Genomic DNA, 15,946 nt, shown 5'->3' on the forward strand with positions numbered 1-15,946 from the left:
TATATATATAAGTGTGTGTGCGTTACAAGATTTTGTTTTCAGTCATAAAACAGCGGTTTGGAACATTAACTATTAGAAAAAGTCAACAAGTTTGTATCCAGACCTCAGATTTAACTGGTTCCAGGAACTCCAGGCTGAACTCGTACTGGTTGTCTCCTTTAGCTCCATGACCCTGAGCTGTGGAGCAGAAACATTTTTTTTAACCATTTATAGGATATTTATCTCCAAAGCAGAAGATTTATGAACGGAGGAGACAAACCTCTGAACTGGAGTGTGTTGTGCCCCTGCAAACTGATATCAACATCCTGGAAAACACAGAAAACTGAAGATTAAAACCAGGAAAATTGACAAAATATCAGGATGGAGTTTAAATTTAAGCTTTTATTTTCTAAACTCTCAGTATTTCACAGAACAAAGTGACTTTCTACTAACCAAACTTACAATGAAGACAAAAATCACTTTTCAGACTTCAATAATTGGTGATAAACAGTAGATTTTATTGGAAAAACAGAAATATTTACTTTATAATCGAATGATTATTTTTCTGTTGAATGTAATTTCTTATTTTTACAGGCTTTTACACAAAGTGTTATGCTGTTGTATTTTAGTGTTATTTAGGTAAATGACTGATGTATGCAACCTGACAGCAGGTTTTCTGGACGCCTGTTTAAGCTTTAATTAAGCAATTCTTTAAGACTGAACAAGATCCGGAACCGCCATGAAAGGTCCTGCATTTTTAATAAACCTACTACCCAACAGATGATACAGGATCAGAAGGTTTTAACCTGCAGCTGGGTATGAAGAGCACAATATTCAAACAAAGAGCCCATCAAAAAATACCGATAAAGAACTAAAGTGTTTATTTTAAAAACTACGTCTTCTGGACCTTAGCTAAGCTAAACTACAGATAAATATTAAAGAAACACTTGGATATTTTAAATTTTGTGAGTCGCATTTAATTGATTTAGTTTAGTCGCCACAATTGAATGTTAGAGTTCAACTTTCTCTCACATCATCTTTTTAAAAACACCTTTACTTTCTCTTGTTTGGTCTCAGGTTAGTCAGCACTCGTTTTGCTACTCCAGCGTGCTGACGTCATGCGCAGGGACTCTTTAAATCAACCGACACTAGCTAACAAAAGAACTATAGGAGAACAGAAAACAACATTGCACAGAAAACGGTGAATAATCCTAATTATTTTAATTATTAATGGGTATGTTTTGGCAAGTACTTTAACCGCCAGTTAACCCACAGCTGGTGGCTGTTGGGTCGGACTGCCTCACCGAAGCGTCGCTCAGTTCCACCCGGAGAAAAATCTCTCCGTGCCGCTGCGCCCAGAAAACCTGCGGGGTCAGGATCTGCATGTCCACGCTGCGATAACTGGTGATTTACACGCCACGAAGAATCAGAAAATTCATTCAGACTGATCCATGGAAGTCCTCATCGAAGACTCGGAGCGATAGATGGGGGGGAATCGACTTCCGGAAATAAATCCTAGACAGATTTCAAAGTAACATAATACTTGGGCGACTTCAAAATAAAAGCGTCTTCTTCCTTCTTGGCTTTTAAACTGCTGCCCCACATTCAACGTGTTGGACTGCTGCCATCTGGTGGACTTGTGAGGTTACTGCAACGTTCCACCCAGTTTTTTTTATATTTTAATATTTTTCAATTACATTTTTACAGAATTAGAAATACAAAATGGAGATGTTACATTGGAATTAAATATTCTTGATTGTCAACCACTGCAGCAATCATTTTCAGTTTAGTTCATTTCTTATCCTCTTAACTCAGACTTTAGGAATCTCTGCTTTACAGTATATTGGAGGTGTGACATATTGTTCCACAAAAATAAATACATAATAATAATAATAATAATTTTAAAAAGATTATTTGGCATTTTGTTTCTTCATATTTAAACATTTCATGTTCAATTGCAGGACTCAAATTAGTGCAATAAAATATTTAAATCATGAATATAGAAACACAAAAAACGACCAGTTACTTCCATAAAATGGACAGATGGACGGAAATATTTTTCCATGTCATTTTATCTTTTCCAAATTTTCTAATACGTTTGGTCCAATATAGGGTTTAATGAATATCTACATTTTTATGTGAATTCGATCTTATTAAATTTGTGTGATTTTCTGTAATTTTTGTGCTTTTGGTGGACATATACAGCATGTTTTTCAGCTTTCTTTTTGGTTATTTTTTCTTTTCCTTAATTTTAATATTTTATACATTTAAATGGTTGATTATTGTAAAGTAAAAGTATAAAATGTAATACAGCGCTGTTGTGTAAATTGGTTATACATTTCTGAGATTATCTGAGTACTTATATAATTCAGACTTTTTTCTCACCAGTAATGACAAATACTGTTATCTTGTTATTTACAGTTATTCAAACTGATTGAAATTCAAGATTCTCCGCAGCTAGCAACAAACATGGGGTTCTTGAACGCATCATAAATCTAAACTYCAACATTCKGGTGAAATTTAAGGATAATCTCAGTTGTTCCTGATCATTTTAAAGCGGAAACCTCACCTTTTTCGGGTATGGATTGTCATAACTGTTCGCCCGGTGCCGTTGGGTACCGCCTCTCAGTTACAAAGTGCAACCCTCCCGGAAGATTAGAAAACCAGTTTTATGTGAAAGTTCGCCGGGTGAAAGGACATTTTTACCGAGAAGCAGACGCTGCTAAAGCTGTGACTTTCTTCCAGTTTGAGGCATTTGTAGGAAGATCTGCTGCAGTTGTAGCTGAGGTGTTTAAATACAGCTTCCTTTAGGATGAAACGGAGAGGTGAAACCACCGCGGAACCGTCCGGAACTCCGGGTTTGACCACGACCAACACCGCAGAGCAATCAAAGAAGATGAGGGTCATTTACGTCGTGTATATAATCGTTTCTTTGGATATAACCTGGATGTTTTTACAGTTTTCTGTTACCCCAGTAAGTAATTTCTCTGCTGTACCCGAATAGGAAACTCACATTTCCGTAATTTCCTTGAAACGCGCACGACTCGGCGTTGCTAAATCTKACATAAAAAGCTTTAAAGTTTGATTTAAATGGTACAGGAGTTACAGAGATAGTGTAACTTTACAGGTTRATCTTATTTAATTTGATAGAAATGCTTACAAAAGTATTATACTGTATATTTCCCGTCACTGGAAAAAGTACAAAAAGTACATTTTACGTTTACCTTTGTACAGTATTATTAAATAATTTGCGTGAATCAAATCTTTAAAATAATTTGGAGTAATATGTAACAGTTTAAAATCAACCCAAATTATATTATTTTCATCTCCAGATTAGACAGATTATATTTGTAATAACTTAAATTGGTCTCATTCAGCATTTGTACAGATTAATTTGGACTTTGGCTGCTTTTTCACTCTTTTTCTGGTATTTGTACCCGATTGCACAAAGAGTGACATATTTCTGTTAATTTTAGCTGATTTTTAACAAATTTTAACTGAAACCCAAAATTCAGCCTCACAAAATATCTTCCAAGTTAAGTGTTAAGTGAGCTCTATGAAGAGTTTATTGGTCTCAAAAACCAATAAATAATGAATATGGTGTCAAAAAAARCCATTATAATTGTTTAATGCAATAATTACTGGAACAATTTAACCTCTAGCAAAATTTGTTATTGTGGCAGACCTTGTTGTCATGGATGTAGAAAGACAAATTTCTTCTCTTTGGTTTAGAATTGGGAAATTAAGCTTAAAAAAAAGAAGAAAAAAATAAAAGGCCAATACTTTAATAAATAAATGCAAATTTCTTTGCAAAAAAAAATAAAATAAATAAAATAAATTGCTTCTTCTTTTGCCAAGAAGAACTTGCTTGTTCTTTTGAGAATTAATACAGTCAAATATGGCGTCTTATCTGTAAAATGTTTTTTGTAACTTAACCATCCATGTTTCAGTGTTGACTATAATCCCTAATTCTGTGTTGTTCTATCACAAAACATCCCTGTGAAATRCATTAAAGTTTATGGTGACAAAAGGAAAAGGTGTTGTACTAACCGAGTATCTGTTTTATTTTCTATATTATGTTTTCACTCTCATTATTTCTCCACAGTATTTAGCAAAGAAACTTGGATTTGACACGTTGTGGTTTGGTTATTTGCAAACTACAGTCGGGCTGATTCAGCTAATTGGAGGCCCTATGTTTGGAAGGTAGGYATTAACGTCACAAAAATGGCTACCTATTTTTTAATATACGTTTAATTTGTTTATGTTATTTTTTCGGCAGGTTCGGGGATCTCTTCGGGGCCCGGGCGGCTTTGTCTCTGGCTTGTGCAGCAACCACGGTTTCCTTTCTGCTTCTGGCCGTCGCTAACCATCCCGTCCTGCTGTTCGTCCACAAACTACCTACAGTATTTATGCACGTCTTGCCTGGTTAGCATCACAAATTAGCCACAAAAAACTGCTTTAAAACAGATCAGTTAATTGTTTTAGAGCTGTAATTGTCATATTCTGTCTGCAGCATGCCAGATGGTTGTTACAGACCTCTCAGAGCCGGAGAAACGGGCCGAAGCTTTGTCCAAACTGGGTCTGTGTTTTGGTATCGGGATGATCGCTGGATCCACATTGGGGGGAAACATAAGCGCGCGCTACGGGTGAGCATCACTAGCTGGGTTTCCGTTACAAGTGTCTGTTACCTTGTCAGTATTCCCCAAATGTAAAAAAAAAGACAATTTTACAATTGCAGTATTTCCATAAATAAGACATTAAATTAAAATCACAAGTGAATAAATTTGTCCACATGTCATCAAAAACATGCAACGCCATCATCCCCTACTACTTCCCTCCTGTCGTCTTCTTCGTCTTTTCTAGCAGTAACATCCAGTTGTTGATCATGTGGCTTGTGTGTTGTGAAAAAAAATTSTTTCCAATGCAGTTTTACGAAATACATCAATTTTGATATGGMTGAAAAACCACAGCACAAAAACTCAATCAAAAAACGTTAATAATTAAAAAAAAAGTTTCCTTTAAGCTAAATTATTTTGGTGATTATTTCGGCCGGGATGAGGCTCAGTGCCTCCAAATCCGAGGCCATGGTCTTGAGCCGGCAAAGGGTAGAGTGCCTTCTCCGGGTCAGGGGGGTCGTCCTGCCTCAAGTGGAGRAGTTTAAGTATCTGGGGATCTTGTTCACGAATGAGGGAAGAAGGGAGAAGGGAGATCGACAGGCGGATTGGGGCAGCATCTACTGTGAAGCGGGCGCTGTACCGGTCCGTCGTGGTGAAGAGAGAGCTGAGCCAAAAAGCGAAGCTCTTGATTTACCGGTCGATCTACGTTCCCACCCTCATCTATGGTCATGAGCTTTGGGTCATGACCGAAAGAACGAGATCACGGGTACAAGCGGCTGAAATGGGTTTCCTCCGCAGGGTGGCTGGGCTCTCCCTTAAAGAGAGAAGCTCGGTCATCCAGGAGGGACTCAGAGTAGAGCCGCGGCTCCTCCACATCGAGAGGAGCCAGTTGAGGCTCGGGCATCTGGTCAGGATGCCCTGGTGAGGTGTTCCAGGCACGTCCCACCGGGAGGAGGAGGAAGACCCAGGACACGCTGGAGGGACTATGTCTCTCGGCTGGCCTGGGAACGCCTTGGGATTCCTGGAGGAGCTGGAAGAAGTGGCTGGGGAGAGGGAAGTCTGGGCCTCCCTTCTGAAGCTGCTGCCCCCGCGACCCGACCCCGGATAAGTGGCAGAAAATGGATGGATGAATATTTTGGTGATTTCAACTTGCTCAATTCTTTGGTTAATAGCAACACAGCTACTCTGTGTCTCACTAGCTGCATTTTTATTACAAATGTACGCAAAACTTCCGCTGTCAAAACCACACAAATTTTGCAATTGTGGTGTTTCCATTATGTAAGAAACACAACTAAAATCACATGAACAAGTTTGTTCTGTAAAGTGATATATATATAAAGCGTTGTCCTCCAACTACTTCCTGTCATCTTCTTTGTCTTTTCCAGCAGAACAGTYGGTTGTTGATCATGTGACTAGTGTGATGTGAAAAAAAGGTTTCCAAGCAGTTTTGTGAACTATTTTGATATGGCCAAAAAAAATAAAAACACTTCATCCTAGTGCAAAAAATGTTTATAGAAAGACAAGTTTTTTAAAATTGGCATGTTTCCATGTAGCAAATTTTATTTTTCAAATGTCAACTTGAGTAATTATATGGCCAATGGGGAACACAGTGTTATACATGGCATGGATCCTGGCATCATTTCTGGAAATGTTTCTGCGTTTTCTTGTTTTCTTCAGGGAGACGTTTGCAGCCTGCGTTGGTGCTGCAGGGAGTGCCTTCAGTTTGTTGCTGGTTTTAAACTTCATACCAAAGTCTACTAAATCTGAGGCCTCTAGAAGCACCACTAAATGTAAGAAAGAATACTTACTGTTCATAGCTGATTCTGAATCTGTAAAATGGTGTTGCATTCAAGTTCATTGCATGAAAACAATTGCCAAAAAGAATATTTTTATGTTCTTAACTAAACCTATCACAATAAGCAATTAATCAATTAATGGCATGATAAATTAAAATGAGTTTGATAATTTCCATTCTGAGGATTAATATTTTTGACACATATTCCATGTTATTTATTAATTTTTTGCCCCCCCAAAAATTTCAATTTATTATTTTTGTTTTCTTTCTTATGTGACGTCACATTTGTAGCTCAGCCATCATGACAGGCAGTTGCTATGACAACAACAAACAAACCGCAATCTTAGAACTAGCTCTCGCCTCGTTCCCGACTTATAACCAGTATTGTACATTGCAACCATCACTCGGTCATAATTTTTGAGTACTCTACCCACCGCTGTGTAAAACTAAGAAAAATATCAGTGATATTTACTGTAGTAGTTGTGCCGAACTAGCAAGATTAGCTTGGCTAATGTAGCTTTTACCTGCTAGCTAAGGTGAAAAAGCCGTTTACAAGTTTACGTCCTCCTCGCATGCACAAAATCCGGTGGTGACAGATTATGGTGTAACACCTATAAAGTTAGATTTTTTTTTTGTCTTTAATGTAGTACTTTATTTCGAACACATAACATTACATAGAAGGTGTTTAACACAATGAGAAATATCAAAATACACTAATAAAAATAATATAAAATAACCACCGGAACTGGCCGGATCTTGACCACGTGACGTCCCGTTACCGTAGCCTTGGTTACCGAGGCAACGAGAGAATTTAAAAGCTATGAAACCCGGTCGCGCAGAAATAAAAAAAATGGAGGTCTTACAAAATCTGAAAGCTAAATTTCAAGGAAAGCATTTAAAAAAGGGAATTTTCCTTTCACCTTATGAGCACCATGTTTTGTCACATATCCTTCCCCAAGTGGATCGGGAACTCGCTCGGATGCAGAGCAAAAACACAACTCTGGAAAATGAAAAGAAGGAGCTGCTGAAAAATATGGAGCAAAATATGGAGCAAAAGATGGAGCAAAAGATGGAGCAAAAGATGGTTATTGACACAGCCACGCAGAAAGCCGACCATGAAAAAGCCGCCAAAGTTTTCCAAAACCGAAAGCTTCTCCGGAGTCAGCTGGGGCAGTGCAAAATTCAGATGGAGGTGATGGTCAGGAAGATGAACTCAAAAGAAAACAACTTGAAAAAGGAGCGCAAGAAAAACGAGGTCATCAAGCAAGAGCTGGAGTCGTTAAAGAAAGAGTTGCAGTTTGTAAAACAACAAGCGGTCAGCCAGAAAGTCGAGCACCAAACCGTGAAGGACCAACTGGAACAAGTCATGAAAGACAGAGACGTCCTTAGCGGCAAGTTGGTCAACCTCCAATATGAGTGTTCAGATCTGCGTGGGAAGATCAACWCCCAGGAGTCAAACCTGACCCGGAAGAAGAACGAAAACTTGGAGGAGAAGCGCCAGATCCAATTGCTGAGGCTGGAGAACCAAAAGCTGGAGAGGGAGAGGAACTTCCTTTTTAATGAAGTGGAGGAGACAAAACAGGAAGTCCGAAAGATTGAGGAACAGTTGTCGGAGAGGAAGAAGCTGGAGAAAAGTTTGAGTCAACGCTCTTTGGACAAAGTGGCAGCTAGAAGAACCTCAAGAATCCAACAGAAGTCAAAATGGAAACCCAAACAAATGCCTCCAGAGTACCTGCAGCTGATGCTGATCAATCAGGCTAAAGCGCTGAAAAGGAGTCAAAAGTTGGGAGAAGAGCTGAAGAAAAACCTAAAAGAGCTGTCTCTGAAGTACAAGCAGAGCAAAGCGGCGCTAAAACTGCACAAAGAAAAGCTGCGGGCCGCCATATTGCAGCGAAACGCCTTCCAAACCGAGATGGAGCACATGCAGTGCGAAATAATGATCATCCAGCAGGACAAGCTCGGGGACAATTTCAAGGACTGGGCGCTGAAAAGGAACAAGATGATGAAAATGTCATGTGGAGACAAATCCAGCCGGTGCCTGCTCTGCACTGCCAGATACGACCTGCAGGTGGCAGCCTCCATGTATACAATTCAGTGATCACTGAGAAAGTGTAATAAACAAGTTGCTATAAGATAAAAGCTTGTTTTTCTGCTTAAAAAAATTATGAGTCAAATATGCAACACTGAAAATCAAAACGACTACAAAAATATTTTACTGATCGCGAAGGAAAATTAAATAAAAAACAAAATACACAATCACTACAATGGTGAATTAGGGCAATTGGTATGGAAAAGAAGAGTACGTTTCTGCTAAAAAAAAAGGAAATTTTGAGATTAATCTTATAAATTTTCTAGGAAAAAGAAATAAGGACATTTCTGAGTATGAAAACTCGGACATTTGCTAAAAAAAAAAAATCTAAACTTTTCAGATTAATCTCAGAATGTTTTTTGGTTGGAAAAATCTAAAATTTATTAGAAAAACAAAATCTTAAATTATCTCAGAGAATTTCTAGAAATGTTCCGAGTTTGGAAAGTCAAAAATGTTTTGCTTTTCAACTGAGTTTCATTCCACATTTTCTAGAAAGTTTTTTCTAGAAAAGGTTTGACTTTTCTAACTCAAAAGTTTTACGCCTTCTAGAAAATTTCTGAGATTAATCTAAAAATATGAAACTTTACTAGCAAATTTTCCACTTTACAAATGCAGAAATGACCTTTTTAGTAGAAAATTTTAGAGATTAATCTAAAAGTTTTTGTGTAGCAAACTGTCACCTTTTAAACTCTTTAAAAAAAGAAGCTGAAAATAAAAAGTTTTATTTATAATCTTGGACCATAGATTAAAGCTTTACACAGAATTAATTTTAGTGTATTTCTAATATTGTGTAAAAAAGGCTTAAGTGATTAAATGGAAAAAATCAGCAGAATGTCCCATTTTTTTCTGATTAATAGTCAGAATAATCAATTACTAAAATAATTGTTAGCAGCCTTATAATAACTGAATTTTTATTGTTAATCTGTTTTAATCTAATTTCTTTTAAGATTTTGAACAGGGCATTTTTACGTGGTTATTTGGTAACAAAGAAACTATTTATGAAGAAACACTGATGACTTTTTCTTGGACTTTCCTGCAGCAGAGAACCAAAACAAGAAGGTGTTCAGTTTGGGGGAGATCACCAGACTGATGAAGTTTCCAGGCGTAACGAGGATTTTTCTGATCAAAATCATTGCAGGTTTGCCATCAGGTAAGAACTATCTGCAATAAAATTAATGCACATTTGTCCACATATGATAAAATATATTGATATTTCCTACTAAATTTAGCATAAAAACAGCTAAAGATTGAAGAAAATTCCTCATTTTCCACACAACCTGTACATGTAATGCAAAAGAAGATGCATTTCAAATATTTAAATGGTTTTTAATCAATTAAAGTAGTTTATTTCTCCTCAGGAAAATCCTAAGATTTAATTTTGTGTTTCTTAGGCATATTTCAGGTGATGTTCTCCATCATTGCAATGGATTTCTTCAAGCTTGAAGCTCAGCAGAATGGCTACCTGATGGCGTATTTTGGCATTGTTCAAATGGTGAGATTAAAACACTCAGACCTGGGTAGTAGTTACATGTACTTGAGTAACTTTTTGGATTAAATGTACCTTTAGGAGTATTTTTATTGTGCTGAACTTTTTACTTTTGAGTAATTTTATTATGAAGTGTCACTATTTTTGTAAAATTTCTGGATTTTCTACCCACTAGCTGCGTTTCCATTATAAATGTCTCCAAAACTTTGTCAATTTCCCACTAATGTCGAAAAAACTCTTAATTTTGCAATTGCAGTGTTTCCATAAAATAAGAAACAATTAAAATCACACGTGAATATGTTTGTTCACGCAACAAACCATTAAACATGCAGCTCCTTCAGCCTCCAGCCACTTCCTGTCTTCTTCTTTGTTGTTTCCACCAGTAGTAGAATCCAGTTGATCATGTGATTTGTGTGATGCAAAAAAAAGTGTTGCCATAGCAATTTTGTTAAACACTCAAATTTAAATACGGCCAAAAAAACAAACAAAAAAAACAACAACTTTATAACAGTACAAAAATGTAAAGAGAAAAAAAGTTTTTCAAAATTGGCATTCTTCCATTAAGCAAATAAATTTTCATAATTTAAGATTTGTGCAATTTCACAGTCAATGAAAATGCAGCTAAGGTTGCAGTAATTAATGCGAATAAAGAAGATCATGCTTGGACATTAGTCCTTGAATCCTGGAAATGTTCTTCAGGTGGTAGAAGACCGACTTTGAAACCGTCTTTATGTGTCTACATGCAGCATAAAATTCCCACTGACACAGATTTGGCGTGTTTTTCCAGGTTGTTCAGGGAGGAGTGATCGGTAGACTCACATCCAGATTTCCAGAGAAATCTCTTCTTCTTCTGTCCATTGGCATTACTGCAGGTGTGGGTCTGGCTCAGGTAAACATCAACTCTCTCACGTTTCAGGATGATGCCAGACGATGCGTCAGGATGCTATGAAATCTTTTTTTATGTATTTGTGTTTCTTCTTTCCCTCCAGGCCTACATGCAGACAGTTTTCCACCTCTGCCTCACCGTCACTCCGTGGATGTTTTCTCTCAGCGTTTTTAACGTCATCACCGACAGCATGCTCACCAAAATCGTCCCATCCTCTGACACAGGTGACTTTATCCAGATTCTCCTGTTATGGTATCCATGGAAACGCCAGACTCTCAGCTGGAGGCTGATAACAAGCATTTGAGTTGAGCAGGAAGCATTTGCAGGACAGTTGTCAGTGATCAGGAAACTTCATCAAAAATACATTATATGGAGCTCTGGTAGTGCCAAGAAAAAAAATTGAAAATATGTTGGTGGTTTTTTATTATTATTTATTTATTTATTTTTAGGATAATATGGCTAAATTTGTTGTAATTTTTACTTCATTTACATTGGATTTATAAAACAAAAATAGACTGGAATTCAAGGCAAATATAAGCAATGACTTGTTTTATTATAATGAGATAAAAAAATAATAAAAAACATAAAAAAACATAATTAGATTTAAAATAATCTGGGTATAAAAAAACAACAAAAATATATTTCCATTATTTTGTTACAATGTTGCAAAAAAAAAGTATTTAAAACGTATTTTAAAAATATTAAATTTCTTTCATTTTATTAAAATCTCAGTATTTAAATATATATATAATTGTATTGTTTTATTATGATTGTATTACATTTTTTAAAAAAAACTTTAATATTTTAAATTATAATTGGATGCATTAATATATATAAATAATGTCTATTATAATTGCAAATTTAAAAAAAATATATGACTGAATATAATTTCTTACTGTTATATTATTGGATAAAAAATAAATATTGGTATTTAAGAAAAATATAAAAATATATATAATCTATAAGTTATTGTTTCATTATAATTTGATTAAAAAAATTAAAATATCAAAATAAGTAATTTTTCTCATGTAAAAATAAGTTTATCACGATCAGTAAATAAAAATAAATTAATTTCCCAGTTTTGGTGCCAATCTGTGAAAAAGGCAAAACACTGGTTATTATTTCACTAAAACCTCTGAAGAGTTGCTTTAATTTACCTCAGGTGCATCAATCTTCGCACAATTAATGTATATTTATTGTTTCCAAAAGTTTGTATATTTCAAAAAGGTTTATACACAATATGCTAAATAATTCAGGTAAGGCAAAGCTGCTGTAATATTTATACACTTCTGGTGGATTCTACCAAGTTTTAGCCTTATTTTGATACCAAGAAGACTGAAATAAAGTTTGTAATGCTGAGAAGAAAACTGAATTAGATTTGGGTGTGTGAATTTAGACACCCTTCAGAAAACCCTGTGGGTTTTTGCAGGGATTCTGATTAACTTTCTGTTGTGTTGTTTGGTTCCCAGGAACGATGCTGGGTCTGTGCGCCTCCGTTCAGTCGCTGGTCCGGACAATCGGACCGACCATCGGCGGTTTCCTGTACATGAACTACGGCCTCGCCTCCATAGGTCTAATTGAGTTTTTTGTGAATATAGTCGTGTTTGTTTACCTGCTATATCGACAACGCAGCAACACCGAGAGGCAGAAAGAATGAAGAGGCAATTTTATTTTTATATTCCATATTTTTATAGAACTAGAAAACATAAATGTTTAATCGTCGTTTGCAACATGCTGCTTTAATTTTACATTCCAGTTAGTCGAGATTTAACTTCATTACTGTTATTCAGATGAAAACCACTAGATGGCAGCAAAATATCGAGATTATTCAGAGATGTTTCTGTTGATCAGATTTTCATTTTCATTCCGTTTTTTTAAAATCATGATTTTATGTATAAACAAAGCATTAATTTTTTTACTTTTAGATTAGCAAAAAAGTCATATTTTCTTGTAATAATAAAAAAAAATATATATATATWTTTTTTTTAATGCAGTATTGTATTACACAATTATGACTTCACAAGAAGTGATGTTTGTAGCATCTCTTGTTTGCTGTAAATGTAAGTTTAAAAACAAAGTTTTAAGTACTGAAGCAGTGTGGTTATTTTTGGATTTATGCAAAGATCAAGGATAGTTTTGATTATTTTTGACTACTGTAAACTGTCTAAGCACGGCAAATTTACTTCTGGTCGCTTCAACTTTATATTGGCCACGAGCAGGGCTGAAACGGATTGATCGGGATTAATCAATTATTGAAGCAATCAACTAATTTAGTAATCAATTAATCGTTAACTGGAGTATAGAGACTCTAAAAAGGCCACTTCTTGAAAAAAAACAACATTCAGAGCAGTAAAATACATACATCTTGCATTTAAGATGTGCATTAACTAAAGGAAAGCTGCTATTGCGTTTTAGGCAAAAACATTTTCTTATTTAAGAAAGTTTCCCCCCCACCCCCATCTTTTAATGCATTTTTATAGTTGGATAAAAAAGGTATAAGTGGCTGAATGAAAAATCTGTAGAATGTATTATATTTTTTCATCCGATTAATTGATTAATCATCAGAATAATTGATTATTAAAATAATCGCTAGTTGCAGCTCTACAAACACGTTGGTTGTTGACCTGTGTTGAGGATCGAAAATCCTAACTGATGGATCAAAAATGAACTGAAATGAAATGAAACATGTAACTCTTTACTATGGGCCTTTTGTCTAACAACATGTAACTCTTTCTTGACCTTGGTAAAGCGTCTCAACACCTGTTGGGTAATTTTTTTTTTTTTAAAGTGTCTCTCACAATTTAACATTTTGTATGTTTAGTTCAATCAAGTCCGTATCCGACTAGAAAACATTTATTATTGTGAATTCCAGATTTTCTTTGAATGGGAATGATTTCATCACAAGCATAATGAAAACATGATGCAGAAAAGCCATGCGGAAAGTTAGACCAGGATCTTACTGCCACAAAGTAACAGAGCCAACATCTCCACCCCCATTCAAATTCCTAATTTCAAAAACAATAAGCATTTAATCACTCTCTATTGTTTCCATTCATGTCTTTGCATTTTCAGCTGCATCCGGCTGCCAAGTCGCAGCTTGTTGAAGTGATGTCATAAAATCTGAAGCAGGTGTTTTCTTTGTCCGCCACAAAGTACTTTGTTTTTCACATATTACATCCAACAACCCCAGATAAAACGATCATATTGTGACAGGAGGAGGTTAAACTCATTATCTTACAGGCTTTTCTCTAAGCAGATGCAACTGGTGATTTCTGTGCCAATTTGTTTGACCAGCAGGAAGGGCAGCAGTTTTTGGCATCCAGATAATATGCTACAGTTGCAGATTTAGTTTATTATGTCATATAACATTCAGATATAATATAAACCTAACTATAAAAAACATATTGCTGGTTTAATCAGTCTTCAACTTTATGACCAAAGGGAACAAAGCTACTGTCAGACAGACTTAAACGAGCTGTGAGCTGATTTGAAGGACGTCACCATCTGCATTTTCATTATAAATGTGTGAAAAACTTTGTCGACATTCCACTAATGTCAAAATAAACAACTTCATAATTGTTTTGTTTCCATTAAATAAGAAACACGATTAAAATCACATGAGAATAAATCTTTTCATGATAACTCGTTAAACAACATGTCATGCCATTATTCTCCAAACACTTCCTGTCGTCGTCTTTGTCATTTTCGCCAGTAGTAACATCCGGTTGTTGATCATGTGACTCGTGATGCAAAAAGTGTTTCCATTGCAGTTCAGTGAAACAAACCAATTTCAATATGGCCAAAAAACCTCAACCTTGCGCAAAAAATGTTTGATCAAGAAATGTAAGTTTTTTCCACATTGCTGTGTTTCCATTTAGCAAATTAGTTTTTGTAAATTCAATTTGTGCAACTTACTGGTCAGTAGCTGCGTTTCCATTATAAATATCCGCAAAACTTTGTCAATATTCCGCTAATGTCGAAAAAACACAATTTTGCAATTGTGGTGTTTTTATTAATTATGAAACGCAATTAAAATTACTTGTGAATAAGTTTGTTTATGTGATAGGTTACTAAAGAACGCACCGCCCCATGGTTCTCCAGCCACTTCCTGTTGTCCTTCTCTTCATCGTTTCCTCCAGTAGTAACATCCAGTTGTTGATATCATGACGTGAAAAAGTGTTTCCATTGCAGTTCTGCGAAATACACCAATTTCAACATGGCTCAAAAACATAAATTCTTCTTTTTCAATATTGGCGTGATTCCGTTAAGGAAACTTATTTTTGTAATTTCAGTTTGTGGAATTTTGTGGGGTCTGATGGACTCTGATGGACACCCTTCAGGTGGATCTGAAGGGTGTCACTGTCCCTGTAACCCCAGCAGTGGAGTGGGGGGGCGGCCCTGACCGCGGTGGGGTGCCTTGTTACACTTGGCCCTTTGAGTCAGCAGGAACAGGAACAATGGTGCTGTTAACACTCCTGACGGGGACCTTTGGGTCCTCTGAAAGTTTAATGTGACTCTGCGAGCGACCTGCGCTCGCTGAGGTCAGAGATGAGCGCTGTACGTGTCGCTCTGTGGCTGCCTTGTGTCAGCTCACTGGAAACTAAACGCCAGTGGGGGGGTCCTCCACAGCCGGGCCTGTTTTGTCCCCTGCAGCATGGATAATGAGGCATCTGTCTCCACCTGCCTCATAGCGAGATGAGGCTCACTGTCTCTCTTTAAAAGAGCACAGGTTATCTATCTGATTTGACCACGGCAGGCCAGGCATATGATCTGAAGCAGAGGAGCCTTGAGCCTAAATGTTTTATACCGTGGCTTTCTTATGGCTGCTTGCAGAGCTCCACACGGCGCAGGAACACTTCGCTCAGTGTCTCCTTAAGTGCATCCAGGAAATTAACTAACAGATCAATCAAACATGAGGAACTCAACTACAACAGCGTTTCAGCCAATGGAAATTAAAGCTTCTGAAACAGTTAATCGATTATTGAAATAATCATCAACTAATTTAGTAATCGATTAATTGGCAAATGGTGTATAGGCAAAAAAAAAATTAACATTTTCTGAAAGCTTAACACAAATTCAGCCAAAACTGTTCTCT

General features: G+C 36.3%; 2 protein-coding genes and 1 long non-coding RNA gene across 3 annotated transcripts in view; 1 reads left to right on the forward strand and 2 right to left on the reverse strand.

Moving 5' to 3' along the window:
• The window catches only part of LOC103462920 (very-long-chain (3R)-3-hydroxyacyl-CoA dehydratase-like), a 13,533-nt gene extending 11,715 nt beyond the window's left edge, over positions 1-1,818 (reverse strand). The window contains exons 1-3 of the mRNA XM_008405981.2: positions 1,284-1,818; positions 260-305; positions 104-177 (exon numbers count right to left, since the gene is read on the reverse strand). Coding sequence (XP_008404203.1) covers positions 104-177; positions 260-305; positions 1,284-1,364 — 201 coding nt within the window. The 5' untranslated portion in view covers positions 1,365-1,818. The remainder of the gene's footprint in view (positions 1-103; positions 178-259; positions 306-1,283) is intronic.
• Positions 1,819-2,558: 740 nt separating this feature from the next.
• Positions 2,559-12,772, forward strand: slc67a1 (solute carrier family 67 member 1). Its single transcript, XM_008405982.2, has 10 exons — positions 2,559-2,953; positions 4,085-4,182; positions 4,259-4,404; positions 4,493-4,625; positions 6,273-6,385; positions 9,519-9,629; positions 9,871-9,971; positions 10,753-10,854; positions 10,955-11,075; positions 12,321-12,772. Exons 1-10 carry the CDS (start codon positions 2,792-2,794, stop codon positions 12,506-12,508), a joined length of 1,275 nt encoding a protein of 424 aa, XP_008404204.1. The 5' UTR covers positions 2,559-2,791; the 3' UTR covers positions 12,509-12,772.
• LOC103462923 (uncharacterized) overlaps positions 11,050-15,946 on the reverse strand; it is a 15,078-nt gene continuing 10,181 nt past the window's right edge. The window contains exon 3 of the long non-coding RNA XR_533414.1: positions 11,050-11,137. This is a non-coding gene — a long non-coding RNA (uncharacterized LOC103462923). The remainder of the gene's footprint in view (positions 11,138-15,946) is intronic.

This window comes from Poecilia reticulata, linkage group LG3, assembly GCF_000633615.1.
Source record: "Poecilia reticulata strain Guanapo linkage group LG3, Guppy_female_1.0+MT, whole genome shotgun sequence".
In the NCBI taxonomy this organism is placed as follows: Eukaryota; Metazoa; Chordata; class Actinopteri; order Cyprinodontiformes; family Poeciliidae; genus Poecilia; species Poecilia reticulata.

What these genes read in the sequence shown, in the direction of transcription:
- slc67a1 (XM_008405982.2), top strand. Translation starts at nt 2,792, where the DNA reads ATGAAACGGAGAGGTGAAACCACCGCGGAACCGTCCGGAACTCCGGGT. An exon ending in ATTTATGCACGTCTTGCCTG is followed by an intron (nt 4,405 to 4,492) that starts GTTAGCATCACA and finishes TTCTGTCTGCAG; the next exon opens with CATGCCAGATGGTTGTTACA. An exon ending in AACATAAGCGCGCGCTACGG is followed by an intron (nt 4,626 to 6,272) that starts GTGAGCATCACT and finishes TGTTTTCTTCAG; the next exon opens with GGAGACGTTTGCAGCCTGCG.